This window comes from Myxine glutinosa, chromosome 8, assembly GCF_964187855.1.
Source record: "Myxine glutinosa chromosome 8, kmMyxGlut1.1, whole genome shotgun sequence".
NCBI classification, from domain to species: Eukaryota; Metazoa; Chordata; class Myxini; order Myxiniformes; family Myxinidae; genus Myxine; species Myxine glutinosa.
Window position 1 is genome coordinate 55,894,973 of NC_136268.1, and position 25,458 is coordinate 55,920,430.

Below are 25,458 nucleotides of genomic sequence, written 5' to 3' on the forward strand. Positions count from 1 at the left end.
TATGTACAAAATATGCAGACTTACCATAAAATAGGTAGTTTCTTAACCTTTTGATACAAACAATGGCATGCAGAACTTCCACCCAATTAGATGAGCTGATTGTTGTAGTAAACAAAGCCTGTAGTCACAGTGCTGCCCTCTAAAGTTTTGTTTTTTTTACTACGGATACCCAGATGTGTCCAATTTAATTTAATAATTTCGTATTATCACTATCTTCCGTGATCATGGTCACGTTTTTTTTCCACAGAGTCATTAAGCTGGCAGAATTTTTTTTTCTGCTGTGGCGTCCATTTTGGAAGCCATTTTGGCCACCATCTTGAATTTTGGCAGATGGATACTCAGCAACATTGGAAATAATGGTGAATTTGAATTATTTGATCCCATCTACCCATTGGCACCAAAATAACCGTACGAGATGCTGTACTAGAACCTGAGATATAGTTATTTTTATGTAAAAATGGCGGACATTGTGAAATTCAAAATGGCCACCATTGGAATAATAGAAAAAAAAATGACACCAACCCAGCTGTGTTCCTTGGGGTTTAAGGAAATCAAAAACATTGGTGCAACTAGTATAGCAAATTTTGCAATAAAATCAAGACATGTTACATAACACCATGTACGGTACAATATAATACACCATTGTTTAGATAATACATGGTGAATTTAGTCATTTTTAAAGCACTGCAATTGTTGGCAATGTAATAATTGACCATGAAAACATGGGTGTAGACACATCATTTGTGATATTCTCATGTATGGTTTTCCAGATATTGAGGAAAGTAGGATTTCAGCAATTGTTTCCTTACTTTGGGCGCTTTTGGGCGGGAAAAATATGACCCTTACTAAGGAGAAAACTGCATTTTTGTAATGATTGACCATGAAAACATGGGTGTAGACACCAGATCTGTGATACTGCCATGTATGGTTTTCCAGATATTGAGGGAAATAGGATTTTCAGCAATGGTTTCCTTACTTTGGGTGCTTTTGGGCAGGAAAGACACAACCCTGGCTAAGGAGAAATTCATTTTTATGATGATTGACCATGAAAACATGGGTGTAGACACCAGATTTGTGATACTCCCATGTATAGTTTTCCAGATATTGAAGAAAATAGGATTTTCGGTAATGGCGTCCCTATTTTGGGCGATTTGGGCGGGAAGGCACCGGCCCTGACCCGGCAGCAATGCATTTTTGTGATGTGGGGGTAGAACCCTTTCAACCCACGTGGTCAGTTGCTTCGGCGCTTTTCACTTGAATAAACCTTCTGGGCTCCTGGTCTACATGCTTCGATCGCATAGATGGGTGTGAAAGAATCACTCCTGACTAGGAATCGTTATCCTGAGAGTTCCACGACTTGGCATATCTCTTGTTGATCCATTGGCTTGATGACATCTTCTGAGGTTATAAACAGTTCCTCTGCTCACATTTTAGAGCCTTGCAACATGGCTAATGGAATATCCTGGTGGAATGTGTCCAATTATTTAATTCCTCTCATTTTCTGACAGACGTGGCATTACAATGGATCGTTAGCTAATGTAATCAGTGTGTTTTTGGATGATCCACATGCTGCTGTCAGAGACCACAGAGAAACCACCAACCTGTCTCAGAAAAAAAAACCTTTCCAATTTGCTCGGATTGCCTTGTGTCACCTTAAAAACCCAAGGGTACATGAGTTGCACGTGCTGAACGATAATTGCATGAGGCAACTGCGTCAAGTGGAAAGTTGCAATCAGGTGTTCTGCACATCCCACGTGCCAAAACATACTTGGAATGAATGCTGGAACAGTCCTTCAACAATATTGCATTATCAACTTTACATGTTCGGTATGTTATGGCAGAGAGTATATTTATGCGTTTTCAATTGAAATTTTACAAGTTCAAGTATATTTAGTGAGTACAGTCAAATATAAGTTTATGTTATTCACCGGTAAAACAATTCCTTTGGTTAATCAAGATTCAAGACATCATTTTTACCCTCACCATAGGAGAGGGAGGGTATTGCATTAGAGTCTGTTTGTCTGCACAGAATGAATATGATTTTCTCTGCAACCGTTGGTCTGATTGACAGGAAATTTTCACCATAGGTGCAACTCCACCTGTAGAATGTTGAATGATAAATATGACGTCATCTGTCAGGTATCTTGGAAAAACCGAAACACTTTGCACCTCTATATCTCTGATACGCTGCATAGAAAAAATTGAGATATGGCTCATTGAAAATAAATCTCCATGGGCAATAATATATGTTAATGATGATGTCATAGGTTCCTCCATTATGACATCATAATTCTACAAATACAAAACTTCATCCGATTAAGAGGATTTTTTTTTTCTCTACAACCGCTGGTCCGATTGACAGGAATTTTTCACCATAGGTGCACGTCCTCCTGTTTAATTTTTTAAAATGATAATTATGACATCATGGGTCACGTGGTGATGGCACCATCTTTGAAAAACCAAAAAAATTTGCACCTCTATATCTCCGAAAGCACTGCACAGAAAAAATTGCAAAATGGATTATTGTAAAGAACTCTCTATGTGGAATAACATATGTTAATGATGATGTCATAGGTTCCTCCATTATGACATCATAATTCAACAAGTTAGTACAAAACTTCATCCGATCAAGATGAAATTTATTGAGCATCATCTATGGATAAATTGGTGGAGAAAAAAAAATGATGTCATCGGTTACGTGGTTGGGGCTCCATATTTGTTTTTAGCACAAAAGCCTTAAAAACGACCAAAAAACACATCCTGACGAGGCTTTGCAATCTCTGATTGCTCTTTCATGTTGGTAATAGAAAAGTAATTTGCAAATACGTATTATCATTAATTTTTCGGGTTAACATTTGTGTTGAGGAGGCCATATACTGGTGAAATCATGCTCATCTAATGTCGTGACACAACTCTGCTTAGACTGATGAAATCACTTTACTGGACAAATAGTGTTAACGTAAATCTTTCCGGTACAGGTTAAACACACACACGGAACACCTCTATTTTGGATGGAGAGGAATAATGGTGAGGATGTTAAGATTTGCTTCATGTGGTGCAGTGGATTGCATGTTCGCCTCGCAAGCGAGAGGACCCGGGTTCTATTCCCAGGTGGGACAATACCTTCGGCAAGTTTCCCTAATTCAAATGCCTCTGTTTACTTAGCCGTAAGTAGGAACCCGGTTGCATGTCGAAGGGCAGATCACTTTCCTGGGTAATGGTCTGCCAGCATGCATATCAAGTGGACTGGTTTTTGCAGATCCTCCTTGGCACCAGGTTACCCTGATCGCTGCCCCAAATTCTGGTTATTGTGTGAGCAGCAGTTCCTACACTAAACAATTTACATGCTCACATGTTCACAAGTCATATGTGAATGGCTCTCTTTGAATATGAAAGGCAACCATTGCTATAAATACTTTCTGATTTCACTGTTCCTTTATATTACTACTTTTGACCTTTCCATGAAGATGAAGATGTGTAAAGAGCCTGCTATTATTGTTCATGGTAATAAATCATTGTTCTTCCAACCTTGATAAATGAACCAATTGTCTGTCCTTTAGGAGATGCTACGCTATCGCGAGGAGCCTCCGTTCCCACCTTGCTACTGGCAACTAGGCAATGGGGTTTGTCACCTAATGACAGAAACCCCTGCAGCCTATGCTCTGTTGGGTGAGCCTCTAAGCCCAGCTGCTGTAAAACTCTTGAGGTTGGCAGCATTCGGACCATCCGTATGTCCTTCCCTTGAATACAGCCTCCGTATCTACTGCTTGCCTGACGACGATGACAGCCTTGAGGTATGCCTGACACTTTCTAAAGATTGCTCAGCTGTTATTGCGATTACAATGAAAGTTTAAACCACACTGTCATATCATTCATTTTAGAAATTAGGGAGACAATACAAAACATTTCCATTATCTACCAATGTCTAGAATGAATGGATATCATGCAAATGTTGAGGTGTAGTGTAATTTAAATCTTCAAATTTTGTTGGATATTTGTTGTTTTTTGTATATAAAGTCAAGGCTAGAGTAATGAACAGATCAGGATGCAACAGAACCAAAGGAACAATTGAAAGAGGGGGAAACACCAACATCAGTGTTGAAGGAAACAATATGGGAAGACTTGGACAAATAAGGGAAGTGGACAAGAAAGAGGAATGGAAGAGGATACATGGGGTGGTCAGGATGGATACAGGAACAAACCATCAGGAAGGAAAAACTGGATTTGGAAGGATGTGGACTTGGGGAAGAATGTTGGGGATGGGGGTGGTCAGAGGTGATTCCACAGGTAAGAAAAAAATGAGGAAGGATGAGTGGAGGTGAGCAGCGATTCTCGATTTTGGAAGTTTCACCAAAAGAGGGTTGATGGTGGACCATGGCCGCCCTGCAGAAGCCAGAGGGAGGGAGTGGGAAATGTGGAAAGAGCAGATGGTACAAGATCAGAAAGGAGGTGGAATAAGACAGAGGGACCACCGACCCGGCTGCAATGGGAACGCGATAAGCCCATGGAGTCGGCTTCTTTGTCGGAGATTCCAATGGTCTTCAAAACCTTGGTTACAATGGCGTCAAGATGAGCAAAGTGTGAGGCAGGGAAACCAGCCCAGAGAAGAGAGCATTAATCCATCAACCTGCGGATGAAGGCCTTGTAGGTGGATAGGTGTTCAGTTGTGCCAAGGAAGGACTTTATACGATGGAGGATGCCCACTTTGCGACTGGCTTTGGAGGCAACGTTGAAATATGGCTTCCTGCCCAAGAAAGATCATGGCTGATAGTGAGACCCTGGAGTAAGATTGACTGAACTTCCTGAAGAAGATTATTAAGAAAGTAGATGGGAGGGTTTACCAGATGGTCCTTTCGACAGAGAGAGAAAGAGAAAGAGAGAGTGAATGAGTGAGCTTTATTCAGGATGGAAAGCATATTGCAAGTGTTTGACCAGCTAGTGATTTTTTTCAAGGTCTGAAGAGGGGGGAAAGACCGCTGCCTACCTAACTGAAGGATGAGGGATGTCATGGCAGAGGTTGGAATCATCAGCAAATAGATAAAGTGGATTTTCCAGAGAGTCAGAGAGATAGTTGATGAAGGTTTGGAATAGGTATGGGCCCAGAACACTGCTTTGGGGGCACTCCAGCCGTGACTGGGAGGGGAGATCAAAGGATTCCGTTGAGAGCCGCACATTGGCTACGAAGTAGTAAGAATATTGGAAGTAGAGGAAGTCAATAAGCCACATGTTGACTTGGCCTTGGATGCCATTGGTTGAGCAAGGCGGGGGATGCCAGACTGTACCGAAAGGTCGAGATATGTCTCGAGAGACGGCCCTTACCTCATGTCTGACATTATGGGCCTCCATCCATTGTGCGGAGAGTAGAAGCTTCATGTCTAAGGTAGACTGACCAGGTCTGAATCCAAATTCATGATTTGAGATTAAGCTGTTGGAGAAAAGGAATGAGTTCATGTCACCTGTGATGATGGATTCCATGACCTTGCTGGTGATTGGAAGTAAGCTAATAGGTCTGGGATTTTGGGTGATTTTTGTGAGTGAAGTCATAGTGGCTAGGTGATGCTGGCTTCTTACCTGGGCAGGTGTGATTTTTTTTTTTAATGTCAATAAGTAAAATAACTAAATACAACAAAAACTGCAGGTTTATGTTTGTAAATATTTTAAGCGGTGAGGCCGCTTCAATATGTGGTTATGTCCGTCCGCAAAATGAAGAAGGAGAACCGTTCTAACCCACCGTGTTTAATTATAAAGGGTTCTAAAGTGTGACTCTAGAGGGTTGTAAAAGGTAATTCTAGCAGGTCCATCGGGTAATTGTAGTGGGTTCTAAAGGGTGATTATAGTGGGTTATAAAGGGTAATTCTAAAGGGTTTCGTTCGTTTCTCGGCTTTGCCTATTTCATATAAAAAATGCCAATCTGAACTGCTTCCTTCTGACACAGTTGCAATTTTTTTTTCCTCCTTTTCATTCCAATGCACATGATTACACAAGGGTTTTTTGTTTGCCTCCTAAACCTTTAAGTTTCGATCAAAGACGTCAGTGTCAGAGCTGAATGGATTCCAAATGTTGTGCAAATATTTGCTCTTACCCTCCTTAAAGCCCAGTTGATCTGTCACAGTGGTTTGGTTTGAGGGATCATCAATCACTCCGTTATACTGTTGTTGAAAATATAATTTTTTTTAAAACCCTTAAATACAGAAATCTTAAAAAGTTGAAAATGTGTTTGGTGTGTGAAACCTTTGCATTAATACATTTCTCTTTTTTATTATTAATCAGCTGTTTTATTTAATGATTTTTATTATTATTTTTGTTCTGGACATGGACAATTCTACTATTTTGAAAGTCGAAATCTCTGGCTGTGTTAAGAGAGTTGCCACAGTGTTTGGCAATATGCTCAGGCTGACTTGAAAATACTCTGATCTACATTCTTGTAAAAGCATTGGTCTCTCTCTCTCTCTCTCTCTCTCTCCTCTCTCTCTCTCTCTCTCTCTCTCTCTCTCTCCTCTCTCTCCTCTCTCTCCTCTCTCTCTCTCTCTCTCTCTCTCTCTCTCTCTCTCTCTCTCTCTCTCTCTCTCTCTCTCTCTCTCTCTCTCGCTCTCTTCTCCTCTCTCGTCTCTCTCTGCTCTCCTCTCTCTTCTCTCTCTCTCTCTCTCTCTCTCTCTACTCTCTCTACTCCTCTCATCTGACTCTCGCTCTCGTCTCTCCTAGCTCTCTCTCTCTCTCTCGTCTCTCTCTCTCTCTCCTCGCGCTCTCCTCTCTCTCTCTCTCTCTCTCTCTCTCTCTCTCTCTCTCCTCTCTCTCTCTCTCTCCTCTCTCTCTCTCTCTCTCTCTCCTCTCTCTCCTCTCCTCTCTCTCCTCTCTCTCCTCTCTCTCCTCTCTCCTCTGCTCCTCTCCCCTCTCTCCTCCTCTCTCCTCTCTCCTCTCTCTCCTCTCTCCTCTCTCCCCTCTCTCCCCTCTCTCCCCTCTCTCCTCTCTCCTCTCTCCTCTCTCCCCTCTCTCCTCTCTCCTCTCCTCTCTCCTCTCTCCTCTCTCCCCTCTCTCCTCTCTCCCCTCTCTCCTCTCTCCTCTCTCCTCTCTCCCCTCTCTCCTCTCTCTCCTCTCTCCTCTCTCCCTCTCTCACCTCTCTCCTCTCTCTCCTCTCTCCTCTCCTCTCTCCTCTCTCCTCTCTCTCCTCTCTCCTCTCTCTCTCCTCTCTCCTCTCTCTCCTCTCTCCTCTCTCCTCTCCCCTCTCTCCTCTCTCCCCTCTCACCTCTCTACTCTCTCTCCTCTCTCCTCTCCTCTCTCCTCTCTCCCCTCTCTCTCTCCCCTCTGGTTGAGACAAGGCAAAATGTCATAACTCAGTGCTTCCCTTCCTAGCATGTGTACCCAAGCAATGCCTCTCCATCCCTACTGCACCCACTGTCAATTGGACACTGATTATTTTCAACTGAAAAAGCACATCAAGTTCTGGCCTGCCTTGACTTTGAAATGACGAGTGCAGTAGAAGGAATCACTGAAGTCCTGTGTTCTCCAAACAAATGATCCTCTTTTCCTCTGCAACCTGTCCACGCCTTAAGTTACCTGCTTCCCGCTGGGAAAGACAGCCAAATTATTCAAATGCACAAAAGGGGTACAAAAATACATTCTCTCCATTACAGGCTGGTTACCTTACTTTCATTGATAAATACAGTCATGGAATCTATCATACTAGCTGACGTTGTCGTTACTTTTCTCAAATGGCCCAATATATTAACATTCGCTTGGATTCGGCCCTGGCCACACAACTTTGGATTTGCTACACATTCTCTCTCAACAATGGATGTCGGCCCAGAATTTTAAACAAGAGGCTAAGGCTTTGTTTCTAGACCCATCTCAAACATCGGATACACTCTGACACCCATCGCTCGTTGTCAAGTTCTTCGCTTGTACAATACAAGGCCGCTTTATTTCTTGGCTTGCTGATTTCTTCCACTTATGCAGTCAGTGTGTAAGTCTCAAGTGAATCCTTTAATCTCCTCTCCCAGTGGAGGATGGAGTGCCCCAAAGCAGAATCTTGGGCCCAATCATATTCCTTGTATACAGTGCTGACCTTTCCAATGCTTTAGAAAATTCCCTTTTCCTCTTAGCAGATGACTACACATTATGCTGTGCAATTGCACGTCATACTCACACACCAGGTGCAACTCTTTCCCTCTCTGATAACCTGGATAGTGTCAGATGCTGTTCTGACACTTTGATCATCATTTAATCCAGTCAAATCTCACCGTGCTCTCTATGTTCTCGTTTTTCTCTGTGTCCTCTCTTCCAGTCCTGTTCCCTCAACTCCTTCATCCCTCAATCTGACCCCAGTTGCTCCGGGTCATATGTGCTCTTTCACATTCTCCTCCTTGTGAAACTCCTCAAATCCAGAATTATTACTCACCTGCACTCCTTTGTACCTCACTTCTACTTTTTGAACCTTCATCCTCAGTCTGTTTCATCCCACTCTTCCCTCCAGAGATTCAAGTTGGCAGTAAATCACAAACTCATCAGGTTACCCTTCGTCCCGACCCATGATCTTTTCTACCCTCCCCAACTCCCCTTCTACTGGCTGGATTTTCACGTTTTCTTCAATCCTCTCATTGTTGATACTGCTTTCCAATCCCCTTGTTGCGTCCATGTGTTGTCCCACTCTCAGTGTGTTGCCTTCTACAATTGTCACCTCACCCTTCGATGAGCCTATATTTTGTATACAAATATAGTTTAGGTTATTGATGCTTTTCATCATTTTAAGTCAAGTTTCAGATATGGAAGAACTATTTTCTCACTGTCGAGTTCATTATCTTCTGTGCTAGTTTGTAGTCTTTTAAAATACCATTGTAAGTGAAGACTGTTAGTCTGGTGTCCTGTGCAAAACTATCACCACCAATATATACATCCAATGTAAATAATTTTGTCAATGCCATTTCTTTTTATTTTATGATTTTAAAGGATATATTAAGTTCTGAATCAGTGGCCAGACGGAAGCCTGAACAGTTCAATCTTGGTTTCATCAGACCACAGAATCTTGTTTCTCACAGTCTGAGAGTCCTTTAGGTGATTTTTTGCAAACTCCAAGCGGGCTTTCATGTGTCTTTCACTGAGGAGAGGCTACCGTCTGGCCACTCTGCCATAAAGCCCAGATCGGTGGAGTGTTGCAGTGATGGTTGTCCTTCTGGAAGTTTCTCCCATCTCCACACAGGATCTCTGGAGCTCAGCCAGAGTGACCATTGGGTTCATGGTCACCTCTCTTACCAAGGCCCTTCTCCCCCGATTGCTCGGTTTGGCCAGGCGGCCAGCTCTAGGAAGAGTCCTGGTTGTTCCAAACTTCTTCCATTTAAGAATTATGGAGGCCACTGTGCTCTTGGGAACCTTCAATGCAGCAGATTTTTTTTGTAGGCTTCCCCAGATCTGTGCCTCGACCCAATCCTGTCTCTGAGCTCTGCAGGCAGTTCCTTCGACCTCATGGCTTGGTTTTTGCTCTGATTTGCATTGTCAGCTGTGAGACCTTATATAGACAGGTGTGTGCCTTTCCAAATCATGTCCAATCAATTGAATTTACCACAGGTGGACTCCAATCAAGGTGTCGAAACATCTCAAAGATGATCAAGAGAAATGGGAGGCACCTGAGCTAAATTTCAAGTGTAATAGAAAAGGGTCTGAATACTTATGTAAATGTAATATTTCAGTTGTTTTTTTAAAATAAATTTGCAAAACTTTCTAAAATCCTGTTTTCTCTTTGTCATTATGGGGTATTGAGTGTAGATTGATGAGGGGGGGAAAATGAATTTAAACGATTTCAGCAGAAGGCTGCAACGTAACAAAATGTGAAAAAAATGAAGGGGTCTGAATACTTTCTGAATGCACTGTATGTATGTATATATGTATATACATACATACATGCTCAGGCTTTCCCTTTTAAGGGAAAAGATCAAATATATATAAAGATCAAATATATATACAGGGTGAGTCAGAAGTAGCGCCCGATTTTTGTTTATATATATATATATATTTCTGTCAGTTGATTGTTTGTTTGACATTTGTATTACTGTGTACAAGAAGGTATAAATAAATGAATGACATGTTTATCTAACCATTTATTGGGGGGAAAATTATTACGGAAGTGTACCAAGCTGGAAGTGTACCAAAAAACAGAAATCGGGCGCTACTTCTGACTCACCATGTATGTATATATAAATATATATATATACACACACACACACAGTATACTCGGGCTGGCTATTTATTTGGTCTATTAGTTTATAACCACCTTGGCAGCCCGATGATGTTTTATTTCGTGATGCTGCAATTGAACTGCTGGTGCACAACACCATTAATCATTTTCTGCAGGGGTCCAGAAGAATTAGGTTTCTATGACATGTGATGTCACAACATTTTTTTCAAAAATCAAGGTGTGAAATTTTAATGATAACATAGACGTGTGTATTTTAATTCCTATAATTATTTAATTATTCTGTGCCTGTATTTATGACATACATTTCAGTTAATTTTGGGAAATTCTGCTCGCCAGACATTGAGTAACAAATATTTTTGTTTTACATATGACATTACCCTACAGGAAGTGGTGGAGCTGGAGAAACGGCTTGGTGGGAGACTTGTTGTCGAGTCCAAAACACTGCGCTTTAAAGCCAATGCTGGAAACCTTCGCCTGTCTGTCCACAACACTCCGAATACGCTGTGGACTAATAAGCTGCAAGACCGATTCCAGGTGAAGTAAGATAGTCGGTACTTTGTGGGGTGTTCAAAACGTTATATCGGTGAGATACCCACAATCGTCCCAAGATGTCAAGAAAATTTCCGTTCTTCTCCTGATACATTTCATTTCGCAGTTTTTACATTAATAACCAAATTAATAACAAAATAATAATAACAAATTAATAATTAATAACCAGAGGACAAAGCCCTGGTGTTGGGCAAGCGGCTAGGGTGAGGGCTTAGGATCCTAGGATCCTGGGTTCGAATCCCGGTCAATCGCTGAATTAACGCCAGGGGGTTGACTCAGCCTGTCATCCTTCTGAGGTCGGCAAATTGAGTACCAGTTCACTGGTAATTCCCTGGTTGTCGTAAAAAGGCGACAAAAAGGGTTGGCGTCAGGAAGGGCATCCGGCCGTAAAACATTGCTTCAAAAAGGGGACCAAAAAAACAACAACAACCACGGTCCCCGAAAAAGGCCAACCCCCGCTTGCGGGGAAAAATGGCCTCTAAAAGTGGTTTTTTTTAACCCTTAGAATATTTAATGATTTGTTACATTTGGCAACTGATTCTTACAAAGTCAAACCTGGTACCTGAATCCAACCACCATATATTTAATCTTGATTTTAAAAATAAATATAGAGATTTGTTGTAAACACTATAAATCAGGCACATTAAATGGCCCTCTCTTTAATGTGGTCGTGTTTTCCTGTCGGACATGACAACATAAGTCTAATTATGTTCTATATATTTCTGGGAAATTTGCGCAAACATCTCTTCGAGACAAAGGTGGTTTTTAGAACTGGATACAGAATGCATACTGCAGCACAAGTTGTGGAGTGTGTTTATAATTGGCTCCATGATGCAGGAGCCCCGAGCCAGGAGGAATTCCAGACAGCAATGGGTTTGTGGTGTGCAATCATGACTTCCATCCTTTGGTTCTGGCAGGATGGCCAGAGGGCGGGTTATTGAAAGGGACAAGATTGAATGAATATGCATGAAATGCCACAAGCAGCTAAAAATCGCATTTTTGTAGAGCAGTCAGGCATTTCCTGCTTCCTGAATGCTTCAGTATATAATGGTCTCCTTTGAAGGTAAATACAAAACACATTTTTGAGGCGAATGTTTGGAGATAGCCAAGAGTGAAACAAAGGGAAGCTGCAGAGATATTTAAGCACCAAATGTACCTCCTGCCACATGACGAGCATCCATTTTGGCTCACGTAATGATTTTGCTGGTGGGATAATGAACATAAAAGTGATTGATACTATTTTGTACACATCCATTCATCATTACTCTGTTTGAAATAAATGAAATTCTTTGGACTTGAGGTGGCTACTTCTTGAAACCCAAATGCTTTCTGATGTGCCAACAGACACATGTTGAGGCCAGAAATGCATGTTTTGGGAAAGTGCATGTCCAGTACTTCTTACCACGTTTCCAACCTTCTCCCCGTCCTCCCTCAATCTGGCACCAGGATATCCCATTCGGACACATTTGGCCAGGAACGCAGCGGCTGCTTCATTGCATGTTCACACTGGAGCGCAATGCCTTGAGCACAGCAGAGCTCTCTTGCAAACTATGTGTGCAACAGCTGGAAGGCGAGGGTCAGATCCTGCACGTTCAAACCCTGCTGCACAATGTGAGTGCACGACGCACGCAACGTACGGCACTGGTGCACGTTCGGGGTCACATGCTTTTATAGCCTCAAGGAGTTTAATGAGAGAAAAGAAGAAGCAGATGGGTCTGTCCTTAACAAAAGCTAATAATGTCAGCTGTTGTTTAAGGCCACGGCCGCGTGTGTGCTTTCTGTCTTATAACACTGTCTCATGCAACACGTAATCCACTGACCTTTCCCATCTGGGTTACTTATGGTTGCGTTCTGCATTTTATGGGAGTAGAGGGAGCAAGTTTCTGCCATTCCAGGGCACAACGACTGCACAGACCTCTCGAAATGATCTGTAGCAACCCTGTCCAAAATGTTAAGATTAATACTGAACTACACGACAATGGCGGCGAATTAGTATTTGAGTATTTAAATATAATTATACATTACTAAGGAATACTAATCTTTACAGCTGCCACTACACAAAATAAAATTGCATTACATTGAGCAAATCAGGTTGTGATGCAATCTGTATCATGCATTGGCAGGCATGGTGACATTTTAATGGATAATACAACAAGAAATATGTGGTGCATGCCATAATACTTGAGAAATCTCTAAAATAAGTTGTTGACCTCAAATATAATTGGTGGTTGAATTCGGTGTTCTGATATGCAATTTTCTCTTCAAATTTCAAGTCAATCGGATGAAAATTGAGGATTTTAGAAATTCCACCTATGTTTTGACCTTTGGACTATGTTGATCTTTTGGCACATGTTGACCTAAAGGTTATTGGTAGTTGAATTCAATGATCAAGTATGCAAATCCTCTTCAAATTTCAAGTCGATCAGATGAAAATTGATGATTATAGAAATCTAGCCGATGTTGACCTTTTCACCTTTTAGACCTCAAAATAATTGCTGTTCGAATTAAGTGATCAGATATGTAAATACTCTTTAAATTTCAGGTCAATCCAATGAAAATTGAGGATTTTAGAAACGTCTCCTAAGTTGTTGACCTTTGGCCTATGTTAACCTTTTGGCCTACGTTGACCTCAAAAATAATTGGTTGAATTGAGTGACCTGGTATGCAAATCCTCTTCAAATTTCAAGTCAATTGGATGAAAATTGAGGATTTTAGAAATTCCACTTAAGTTGATGACCTTTGGCTTGTGTTGACCTTTTGACCTCACAATCAATAGACTTTTTCCTTATGACCAACTCTAACATTTGGTGCGGTGTTGTAAAGATCAGTTTGAAATTGTGACCTGTAGGCAATTGACATACCAACAAACAAACAGGCAGACAAGCAGACAAACAGACAGACATACAGACAGAATAACGCACAAGACCAACCAATACACCAACCAATGTAATCTTCGATTTTCACAGGTAATAAAATCAAGCAAATAATGTGTTATGGAGTATAATATTGTCTTCAATGCTGCTTTGTGTAGTTATTTTCCAAATACACTTTCTTAAATCAATTACAAATCACAAATGTAGTTTATGTCTGATGTATAGGTGCTACGATTGCTTATTGTTCAATTGTGAAATGCACCAAAGGAATCTGTCGTGCTTTTGTCATATGTGATACGTCTCACCAAAAATCATTGTCTGCAATCACAAGGCCGTTCCGTATTTATTGTTTGTTATTTCCCATTATTTAATTATTATTTTTTAAATGTGTGCAATGTGCATCTGTAACAAAGCTATTTTCCAGACAGGCAACATCTGCCTGATCAAAGTGGAGATGGTTAGCAATCTGGTACATTGGCACCAATGGCATGGCGTATGGCCTGTACTGTCGCAGCCAAAATGAAAAAAAAAAAAGGAGACTTGTTAGATTGTTGCCCTGCTGGAGAATTTTCATGAGGCCTACAGAGTGCTGCTAAAAGACAGCCGCAGGCATGCAGAACTGTCTAACGACCTTTATCTGCCAATGCGCTATTCGGCGAGCTGTAACACATGGCAAAGCCGATTCCGCATCTGGCTTTGTGCCCAAAGGCACAAACTTCCAGCGTTTTATGTATCACTGTTGAATCATGTATACGCCGTATCAAGACATGGTGGGTTTTCGATATAAATAATGAAACAAATAAATGCGTGTGTGCATTTGTGTATGTGTGTGTGTATGCTTGTGTGTGTGTGTGTGTGTGTGTGTGTCGGGTTGTGTGTGTGTGTGTGTGTGTGTGTGTGTGTGTGTGTGTGTGTGTGTGTGTGTGTGTATACAGTCATGTATACAGTCATGTGAAAAAGTAAGTACACCCCATGTAAAGTTTTGACTTTTTCAACATATTTCAACATACAGCTATTTGATCTTCATTTCAACAATATTTATAAGTAAAGGTGATATAATGTAACAAATATCATGAAACATTTACATTTTGTAGTCCATTGTATAATTTAAATAAACATAAATGCAAATTTCGCATGTGGAAAAAGTAAGTACACCCCATGAAATGAATTTTTATCTTTTTAACATATGTTGACATATCAATATTTGATCTTCATTTAAACAGTATCTATAGATAAAGGTGATCTAATTGAACAAAAAACAATGAGAAATTGACTTTGCAATAATTTATTCAACAAAAAATTGTTGCACAGCAGGCTCAATTGCATGCACAGCTCGTTTCAAATCCCCCCACAACATCTCGATGGGATTTAGATCCGGGCTTTGACTTGGCCATTCCAGAACCCTCCATTTCTTTCTTTTCAGCCATTCCTTGGTGGATTTACTGGTATGTTTAGGGTCATTGTCATGTTGCAAGGTCCACCTTTGGTTGAGCGTCAACTTTCCGACAGATGGCCTCACATTATCCTCAAGCACCCTCTGGTACAATGAAGAATTCATAGTGGATTCTATGATGGTGAGCTTCCCAGGCCCTGATGCAGCAACGCTGCCCCAAACCATAATGTTTCCACCACCATGCTTTACAGTTGGTATCAGGTTCTTGTGGTCAAATGCTGTCTTTGGTTTTTGCCAAACATGTCTTCTGGTATTGTGGCCAAATAGCTCTACCTTTGACTCATCTGTCCAGAGCACATTGTTCCAGAAGTGTTGGTCTTTGCCTCGGTGTTCATTGGCAAACTTTAGTCTTGCCCTGATGTTCTTTCTGGACAGCAACGGTTTCCTCCTGGCACACCTCCCATGTCGATCAAATTTGTGCAGCCTCTTTCTAATGGTAGACTCGTGCACTTTGACATCAACAGTGGCAAGAGCTACCTGTATGTCCCGTGATGACATTCTGGGGTTCTTAGAGACTTCTTTCAGCATCTTGCGGTCTGCTCTCGGGCTGAACTTGCTGGGGTGGCCTGGCCTGAACAAGTTGGCAGTTGTTTGGAATCTTCTCCACTTGTAGATGATCTTCCGGACAGTCGAATGTTTGATTTCAAATTGTTTGGAGATCTTTTTAAATCCCTTCCCAGACTCGTAGGCATCTATAACCTTCTTTCCGAAGGCCTCAGAGAGCTCTTTTGATCTAGGCATGGTGACGCCACACACTTCAACAACAAAGTGCAAACCAAACTAAATGTCTGAGGTTTAAATAAGACAGGTTCCTCCAAGATCCTCTCTAACGATGTTCTAATCATTTGCACCTGAGCTGGTGCACCTGATTCTAATTTTAGGTATTTGAAGTAGTGATAAAGGTAGGGGTGTACTTACTTTTTCCACATGCGAAATTTGCATTTATGTTTATTTAAATTATACAATGGACTATAAAATGTAAATGTTTCATGATATTTGTTATATTATATCACCTTTATCTATAAATATTGTTGAAATGAAGATCAAATAGCTGTATGTTGAAATATGTTGAAAAAGTCAAAACTTTACATGGGGTGTACTTACTTTTTCACATGACTGTATATATATATATATATATATATATATATATATATATATATATTTATATATATATATATATATACATATATATATATAGATATATAGATATATAGATATATAGATATATATATATCTACACACACACACACACACACACACACACACACACACACACATACAGTCACGTCTGTGGGGTTTTTTGTTTTTTTTGCTCCAACCGGCTTTCTGGGCTTATGATTTTATTCCCGAAATGGAGTTTTTGTTATTAATGATGGTAGTAGTGGTTGTATTTGTGAGTCTCCTTATACCTGAGGACTTGTATTCTTTTAGATGGCATCATGCCATGCTTTAATCTCCACCAAAACGTTCACTCCATGCATTGATTCTTCAGTTAAAATATAAATCTGATATGCACCATCACCTTCTTAATATCTCTGTCCTCCTTGTGCTCTCATTAATACCCTGTATATTCACCATTGCAAAATTGCGATTTCCCCTCTTTTTATGACTATTTCGGTATCATTTCAGCCACCATATTACAAAGCCTCCTCTGAGCTTGCATCCCTTCTATCACATGTCGGTTTGTCATTCTGCCAACCCTCGGGATACTCCGCAATCTCCACCAACACATCAAAAGTGTTTACCATTTTCAACTCAGACTTGTTCATGGGCCATGCTCCACACCAATATAAAACGACACTAAAAACACTAGAATATGTAAAGCTGAACATAGGTGTTATTACGTATCTCGCAATCGAACTAAATCTTACACAAAACATTGCCTTTGGTGATTTTCCCAATACAATTCTTCTCTCAATTTCCATAGAGCAACCACCTGGGTCTGTCATCGGTGCACCTGGGTAATTAAAAGTACAAACAATTATGATTGCTTTCGCCGGGTAGTTGTATCCCTTCCATGCTGATGGTCACTCAAAGTCATTAGTTTGATTTTGCTGGTGTTAATAAATCAACCCATTTTCTTGCTCAAGCCACATGACCTCCATCAAAAGTTCCAAGCTCTCTTGCAGTTCCTGCCAGGGGAGTTGTATCATTTGCATCCTCGTGGTTGTTGATTTTCATGCCACTTTTGGAGGTTCCACCTTCCCCCACAAACCAATACTATGCCTTACAGTGTACTTTGTTCATGCAAGTTGAATAGATTAGGAGAAAGTATCCTTTATCTGCATAGAACCACTAACCATCACGATAAAATTCGGAACAAAATACATTTTTATTGCCGTTGTAAATGTGTTCACACAAAAAATGATTTACTGCACCACTTGTGATTCCCACACCTTTTTTAAGTTTTCCGCAATCCTGCGTCGATGGTAAATTCTTGATGTTGAGTGGGTAAAATTGTTTTTTTTCAATATCCAGAGCAAATAACTATTCCTGATTTCTGTTGTTGTTTCCTCAGTTGTTAATGAGATCCTGCATTTTATGGCTGAATTTCAGGGATGATAATAAAAAGCATGGTTTTCAAAGAAACTAACAAATAATTGGAGTCTTGTTAAACTGCTCCGTTGTAATCTTCCGCCTCTTTGTGCATGGTATCATAACTAAGTCTGCATGTGCCAAATCCTCGCTGGTATGGTGCCCATTAGCAGATGATTTGATGCAAATTGCCGCAACACTAATTGCTACATTGCCACACCCACAGCCTCTTCGAAAATAGCTACAGCTTTCATGTTATATATTGTAGTAGTTCTCGATTTTGCAGGGAAGCCACAGTGGGTCAGAGTTACCTATATTTTTTCAGCTCTTTTTGAGTTATTTGCCACAGTGTTCCATCAGGCACCATTGGAATAGGAGTGAAGCATGAGAAGCCCCCATTATTTTATTGTTGACTTTGTCAATGTCAAAATGATTGTGGTCGTGTTGTGAATTATAGGTAGTCTGTGAGGCAGAATGTAGAGTGGATGAAGGGATGCAAGGAAATATAGGGTTCAGTGCAGTGTGCGCAGCAAGGCCTCGGTTAGGGATGCAGGATTTAGGCAGTAGTTTTCATCTCGATGTGAGAATAGGAAAAGGTAGAGTTTACTTGAGGCTGAAGCGTGAGAAAGAGAAGAAGAAGATAGGATGATGTGCACTTGCAATGCAGTTTAGGCGGTTCAAGTGCTTGGGAGCACTTGAACCAACTTATTTGGAGAAAGCCGTCATTGGCAGATATTTGGAAGAGGGAGGCTACGCGTCGGAGATTTGTGTTATGTTCCATCTATGATGTTGCACCAGCACCAACAATAGACTCTGTTGAAAACTGAAGGGGATTCTAACTGCACTTTGTGCATTGAATTGGGAAAATACGTGTTTTTTTGTTTGCCTCTTTCATAGCACGATCAAGAGGTAAACCTCTCACCATTATTTGGTTTTAACGGTTTTTCAGAAGTCGAATGTGTTGTAACAAACAAGAGAGTAAGAGGGTTCACGCGACTCAAGTTTGGTTGGTGAAGGTGAGAAACCTGATCAATGTCAACATAAAGAGAAGGGAAACACAGGACTGGGGCCTGGAAAGTACAATTTTTTGAGTATAATTTTGAGGACATTGAGGATCGAGTAGAATTTTTAACACCATAGATAGTTACAACAAACCTGCAACCCAATCTGCTGATAAAATTGAATTGAGGTAGACCATGAAAGGAAGTTCCATGAGCTAGTGTAGTTGTACATTCTGAGTATAAATAGCAGGGTTTGTCTGTACAGCTTTACGCATTAGAAGTAGGATATCAAGAGTTTGTTGCATATTTGATGGTTACATTATTTAAAATGTTGTTGACATTTTTGGGTTAGAGATGTGAGAACTGTAAAATAATTGGTAGACACATCAGCCAAAGCTTCAATTTGAATAGGGTATGTAATACGTGACTTTCAAAATGACACAATCCACCCCAGAATACTCGGTGCACAAGCGCAGAAACCCCTAATAACGAAATCCATCGGGCGGCCAAACGTAGGTGCACGCCAGATAAAGAGTGTAACATGAAATGACTCACAAAGCACTGAAAAAGGCCGAAAATACTTGGAAACATACCTGCAAGAAAGATGTGTGCCTCTGCACAACAAATTATTCGGAGAAATTTCTGATCAACTCGCCCAAAAAGTTGCTATCTTGCGGCCTGTCCTGCAAAAACTATCCGACTATATGGGCCCGTTCATGGCATGTGCAGCTGCGCAATCTACCCGACTTTCCCGATAACCCATCAGTGAGTGTAATTTGAACCTTGCGGGATTCATTAATTGTTGAAATATAGTGGCAATGCCATTTTGATTTTGTGAAAGCCAGCTTTGAACTGCAGGAAGTTGAACTATGCCAGGCAGCTCAAATTGATTGTCAGTTAAGATGGTGCATCAAAATAATATGTATTTAAACATTGACCTTACTATTAGTCATTCATATTTGTGACTGTGACTGCAACAGAAATGAGCTATGCATTGGGGGTTTTGCTGTTGCATGACATTATTGTCATGGGAAAATAAGAATCCTCAGAATCTATATGCATTATGTCTCTTTATAATGTAAACAAGCGTTACGCCTAGGTCCCTCGTCGGTGAAGTGGTTTTTTTTTTTTGGTTTTTTTTTTTTGTATACTGAATCGAGGCTCGTGAAAGAGCTAACATTTATTTCACAAACAAATCAACCAGACAAACAAAATATATAAAAAGAGGGAGCAGAAGACAAGATGGGGAGAGAAGGGGAAGCACACAAACATAACATTTGAGAGCAGGGAGATGTGTGGGAGGAAGAGGGCTTGGGGGGAGGAGGCGTGGGAAGGGGGGGGGGGGGATGGGAGAAGTATAAAACACAAGGACACCAAGGACTTCCAGGACAGAAGTTGGTATTTCAAAAAAGTCGATTTGGGGTGAAATTAGCAGGGGTAGAAAAGATCAAGGTTTTGGATGGGGGAAGATAAGAGATGGTGATGAACAGCTGTTTTAAAGACCTGGAGGGTGGAGTGGGATTGAAGAGAGTGAGGGAGTTTGTTCCAGAGGCGGGAGAAAAGAGGAATGAAGGAGTGAAGGTGAGCAGAGAGTCTTGATTTTGGCAGTTTAACCATAAGAGGGTTGCAGGCAGATCTCGTGCGACCTGTAGGAATATTTGCGGGACAGAGCCCAGAGAGAGCTGGGGGGGCAAGGCCAGAGAGGAGTCGGCAGAAGACGGAAAGACCACCAACCTGCCTGCGGTGAGTGAGTGAGAGGCCCTTGGAGTTAGCTTCATCGCGGGAGATTCCAATGATTCTGAATGCTTTGGTTTCAACAGTGTGAAGACGAGCTAGGTGTGAGGCAGGAGCACCAGCCCAGAGGGGAGAGCAGTATTCCATTGAGCTGCGGATGAAAGCCTTGTATGTGGTGAGGAGCTCAGGTGTGCCAAGGAAGGACTTCGCACGAAGGAGGATGCCCAGTCGGCGACTGGCTTTGGAGGCCAGATTTGAAATGTGGTTTTCCCAGGAAAGATCATGGCAGATAGTGAGACCCAAAAGCTTGAGTGACAGAACTTCTTGGAGAGGATTATTCAGAAAGTGGATGGGAGGGTTGTCCAGTCGGTCTTTTCGGAGAGACATCGTATCGTATGAGTTGACAAAGTGGAAGACGCAAGGCGGCCATCTTGGATTTTGTCGTGGCGACCCAATTTTCAATAGCCTTCTTCCTTATGCCTAGATACACCTACACACCAGATTAGAAGTTGGTACTTCGTTTATTTTTCAAGATACTTCGCTCACAAGGTTCAGACATATATATGGTGGCGGCCATCTTGGATTTTGACGTGGCGACCCAATTTGCAATAGCTTTCTTCCTTATGCCTAGATACACCCACACACCAGATTAGAAGTTGGTACTTCGCTTATTTTTCAAGATATTCCGCTCACAAGGTTCAGACATACTTGGCGGCGGCAATCTTGGATTTTGACGTGGCGACCCAATTTGCAATAGCTTTCTTCCTTATGCCTAGATACACCCACACACCAGATTAGAAGTTGGTACTTCGCTTATTTTTCAGGATATTCCGCTCACAAGGTTCAGACATACTTGGCGGCGGCAATCTTGGATTTTGACGTGGCGACCTAATATTCAATAGAGTTCTTCCTTATGCCGAGATACACCCAAACACCAGATTAGAAGTTAGTAGTTCGTTTATTTTTCAAGATATTTCGCTCACCAGGTTCAGACATACATATGGTGGCGGCCATCTTGGATTTTGACGTGGCGACCCAATTTTCAATAGCTTTCTTCCTTATGCCTCGATACACCCACACACCAGATTATAAGTTAGTACTTCGCTTATTTTTCAAGATATTTCGCTCACAAGGTTCAGACATATATATGGTTGCGGCCATCTTGGCGTTTGACGTGGCGACCCAATTTGCAATAGCGTTCTTCCTTATGCCTAGTTGCACCCACACACCAAATTAGAATTCGGTCCTTCGCTTATGAACGCACGCACGCATGCACACACGGACGGACGAACGCACGCACGCACGGACGGACGCACGCACGGACGGCCGACGGACGCACACACGGACAGAGGGGAAAACCATACTCCCCCTTTCGCTCTGCGGTGCGATGGGGGACAATAGCTCTCCAAAATAATTAAACAAAATTAGTGTTGTAATAATCCACACATCTTCTTAACAATCAACATTTGGTTGTAGCCTTGTTTTGTGTTAATTGTAATTATGTATGGTTTTCCATTTGTGGTTGTCCTATAAGTGAATTGGGACATTTTCAGGTCTGCAGCCCACTGTCAGGAGGTTGTCTTCAAGGTGGATCTGGTGCGCTGACACTAGTTGGTCCCGCAGCTTTTAAGCTGCCATACGCAATCCGCCAGAAGCTGTGTGGAAGTCTGGATGTACAGAGTCCGCATGGTCATGACTGGAGACTGCTTGCTCACAAGCTCGGGGTGCACAGGTGAGGCTGTTTTCTAACTTTAGGATAGTAAACCTCTCAGGTTGACTTTCGTATGTGGAATTTATATATACAGATGACATTATGAATCTGCAGAAACTTTTTTATATGGTATAATAAGACAAAACATCCACGCACTCCTGCAACCTGCCTCCCACCACCATATACTCCATACTTGCAACTTTTATTCCTTCCCATCAATGCTATCTCCTCCCAACATTCTATTATTAGTCCGCTACTCGGAGAGGACTATAGGTCTTTCCATCTGTCCATTTGTCTGTCTCACCTGTGGTTTTCTACAATTTTTTCCATACCCTTTAACATATTCAAATGAAACATGGTGTATGGCTTTATTATGGTAAGTTACAGAACAAGTTTGAATTTCTGGCTATTTCGCTAATTTATCATGGAGTTATGGCCTTTTTGGACTTTGAAAATATCATATTACACATGGGTCAGTTTTCAGCTGTCCTGAGTCCATCCCACTCCTTTACACCCATTGGCTGGACAGCTGTCCTGAGTCCATCCCACTCCTTTACACCCATTGGCTGGACAGCTGGCCTGACTCCACCCCACTCTTTACACCCATTGGCTGGACAGCTTGCCTGACTCCACCCCAAATGAAGCAGCACAGATCGGCAAGCCTCAGGCTATAGTCCATGGCCCAGTGCAATTGGAATGATCCCAGGTACTGCATATAACTATGATGTATTAGATATGCACATAAGCCATACATGTTTTTGCTTAATGTATGTACATCAGGTTATTTTTTTTATAATTTCCAGCATTGAACACGGCATTATACACCGCCCAAAAAAATGGTGTGTTTACTGGTGCAAAATTTTCCAGATTTTCCCCCTTACCATAACATATTGAACTGAAACTCGGTAGGGGGCATGTATTAGAAGCAATTCTCCCTCTTGTTCTCTCTCCACTTAATTTTTGTGTGTACAAAATATAGACTCATGGGAAAGTGAGATGATCGAGGAAAAAAGGTAATATTCTGAGAGTGAATACACAGGAAAAGAGAAGAGACTGTTGTGGAGGAAATGCATTAAACCAGCACATAGCTATGTTGGGTTAGGTAGAGTTAAATGGGGCTCACAGGTAGAAGCCTGGGTTGATATGAGAAGGCAGTTCCATAAATAGGTGAAAAAAAAACCAAAGCAGTCCAACGATGTGGGCAACGAGCTTGGATAGAGGATTCCTGGATGGTTGATCATGCATTCTGGTGGATCTGTGGAGAGTCGGAATGCCAAGAGAGCAGAGGGAGCAATATCAGAGGTGGAGTGGTTGAAACCTGATTGCCCATCAACCTTTCTGCAATATAAGAGTGACAGGCCTTGTGATTCCCTTCTTCTCAATTCGAATTGTGCAAGTGCAGTAATCGGCATCCACAACCATCCTTGTCCATGTTGTGGAACGCTGGCTGAGGCCCTTGTCTAAATGAGATGAAAAAGGACTTCACTGAAAGTTCCAATCAACACAAAGTTCAGGATAATATTTTGGTGTTCATTATTACGTGCACCAGCAAAGGTGGGCGGAGGTTATGTTTCCATCCCTGTCTGTCTGTATACTTGTGAACAGGATATCTCAAAAGGTTGCGGATGCATTTGGACAAAATTTGGTGGAGAGGTAGCGTATGTGACAAGAACGAGATGATTAATATTTGGTGAAGATCCGAATCAGTATCTAGAATTTTGAAGTGATTCTTCACCATTGAGAGATAAGGCCAAAAACGATATTGTTACATATTTATGTGAAGGTATGTGGATTACCATTCAGGTCTTTGCTTATCCGTGTGTAGTATATTAAGGGTTGTTGTGATTGGAGGGTCAGGAGCCCTTCTGAACAAGTGGCCGGAAACGGAAGTGACCGAAAACGGAAGGAAAAAGACACGAGGAGAAAAGGACGAGGATTCTTCTTCCTCGCCCTGCACCGACGAAAGGTGGGATTGATTGAGCCGTGTGGAAAAGCGGCGTTCCCGAGCCTGTCTGGCGAGAGGAGTTACCGGGACGGATATCTGCCCGGTGGACGGCAAACTGTCGTGTGGCCGTGCACCGACCCAGCGTTTGGCGCCGTGCGCGACACCGTCTAAAAAGACGCGTACGGGTCGCCCGTTGGGGCCTAACACGCCTGGCAAGCGGCGTGGGGCTTTTGGCTTGCTTTCCCGTCGCGTGGCCGCGAGGGGCTGTCGCCGGGGTGCCGGGTACGATACCTGCCCGGTGGAAACACGTCCACCCGGGGTTCGTTCAACCGCCCGAGTGCGGCGACGCCGACTATCATCTTGGTCAGGAGGGGCCCAGAGACATTGTGCGGGACCGAGACCAAAAGGGTGTCGTGAGTACTCACCGGGACACACGTATATAAGATGGCCATCTTACTCATAGGGAATTGATTGTGGCTGGGGAATTGTTGATGGTAGTGTATTGTTGATTGCTCGGGGAAAATCTCCGTGGTTGTGTCATTGAAATATTGTTGATGGTTGTGTATTGTTGATTGCTCGGGGAAAATCTCAGTGGTTGTGTCATTGAAATTGTATGGTATCATTACCATTGAAATATATCCTTGAACGTCAGTTGTCTCTTGGGTGAAATTCATATGGATTGCGTGGCGAAAGCGCATATATAATACAGCTTTCTGGCGAAGTTCCTCTCACGGTCCGGGGGTCACTGAGACCAGGTATTCACCGAGGGGACCACGTAACAGAATATAGCACGATATCTCAAAAAGTTTTGGAGGGATTTGGACGAAACTTGGTGGACCGGTTGCTTGTGTGACAAGGTGGAATTGATTCAATTCTTGTCGAGATTCGAATCGAGATCCGGATCAGAGAAGTTTTTAATTTGTTAAGTGATTCTTCGCCATTGAGTGATAGGGCAAAAAAACCATACATAGTACGATATTTCAAAAAGTTATGGACGGATTATGACGAAATTTGGTGGATGTGTTGGATAGGTGACAAGAACAAGCGATTAGATTTTGATTCAGGTCTAAATCCAGATTCGGTTTATCAGTGGGACACAAAAAATAGGTTGTCGAGCCTGGCGGAGGTATGCGCTCTCCCGTGTGTGGTTCTCGTGTTCTATGTTGTCTATCGTGCCACGCCGCTGACACGCCAAGTATGATGGAGATCGGAGATGGTGCAAGCCTAATCTTCTTTAGTTTGAGCTGAGAAAAGCTTTCAAACAAATAAAGCCCAAGCTTATGTTTCTTCCCGATAAATAGTTTCCTGGGAATTCGTGGAAAATTGCAGGAAATTGATTTGGGATTCCCACCTTTTCCCGATTTTTTTTTCAGTTTTGGCCAGGAATATTTGAGCTCGAACCATCTCGAGATATTCAGCTTTTTCACCTTTATTCACTTTTAAATTTGTTTTCTCTGCAACCACTTGAATG

General features: G+C 41.9%; 1 protein-coding gene across 4 annotated transcripts in view; it reads left to right on the forward strand.

Annotated features, from left to right (window-relative positions):
- The window catches only part of LOC137432510 (netrin receptor UNC5B-a), a 430,308-nt gene that overhangs the window by 353,794 nt on the left and 51,056 nt on the right, over nt 1-25,458 (forward strand). For all 4 annotated transcript variants that reach the window (XM_068124516.2, XM_068124518.2, XM_068124517.2 and 1 more), the window contains 4 exons: nt 3,561-3,794; nt 10,571-10,720; nt 12,182-12,346; nt 21,885-22,063. In XM_068124516.2, the coding sequence (XP_067980617.2) occupies nt 3,561-3,794; nt 10,571-10,720; nt 12,182-12,346; nt 21,885-22,063 (728 nt within the window). The remainder of the gene's footprint in view (nt 1-3,560; nt 3,795-10,570; nt 10,721-12,181; nt 12,347-21,884; nt 22,064-25,458) is intronic.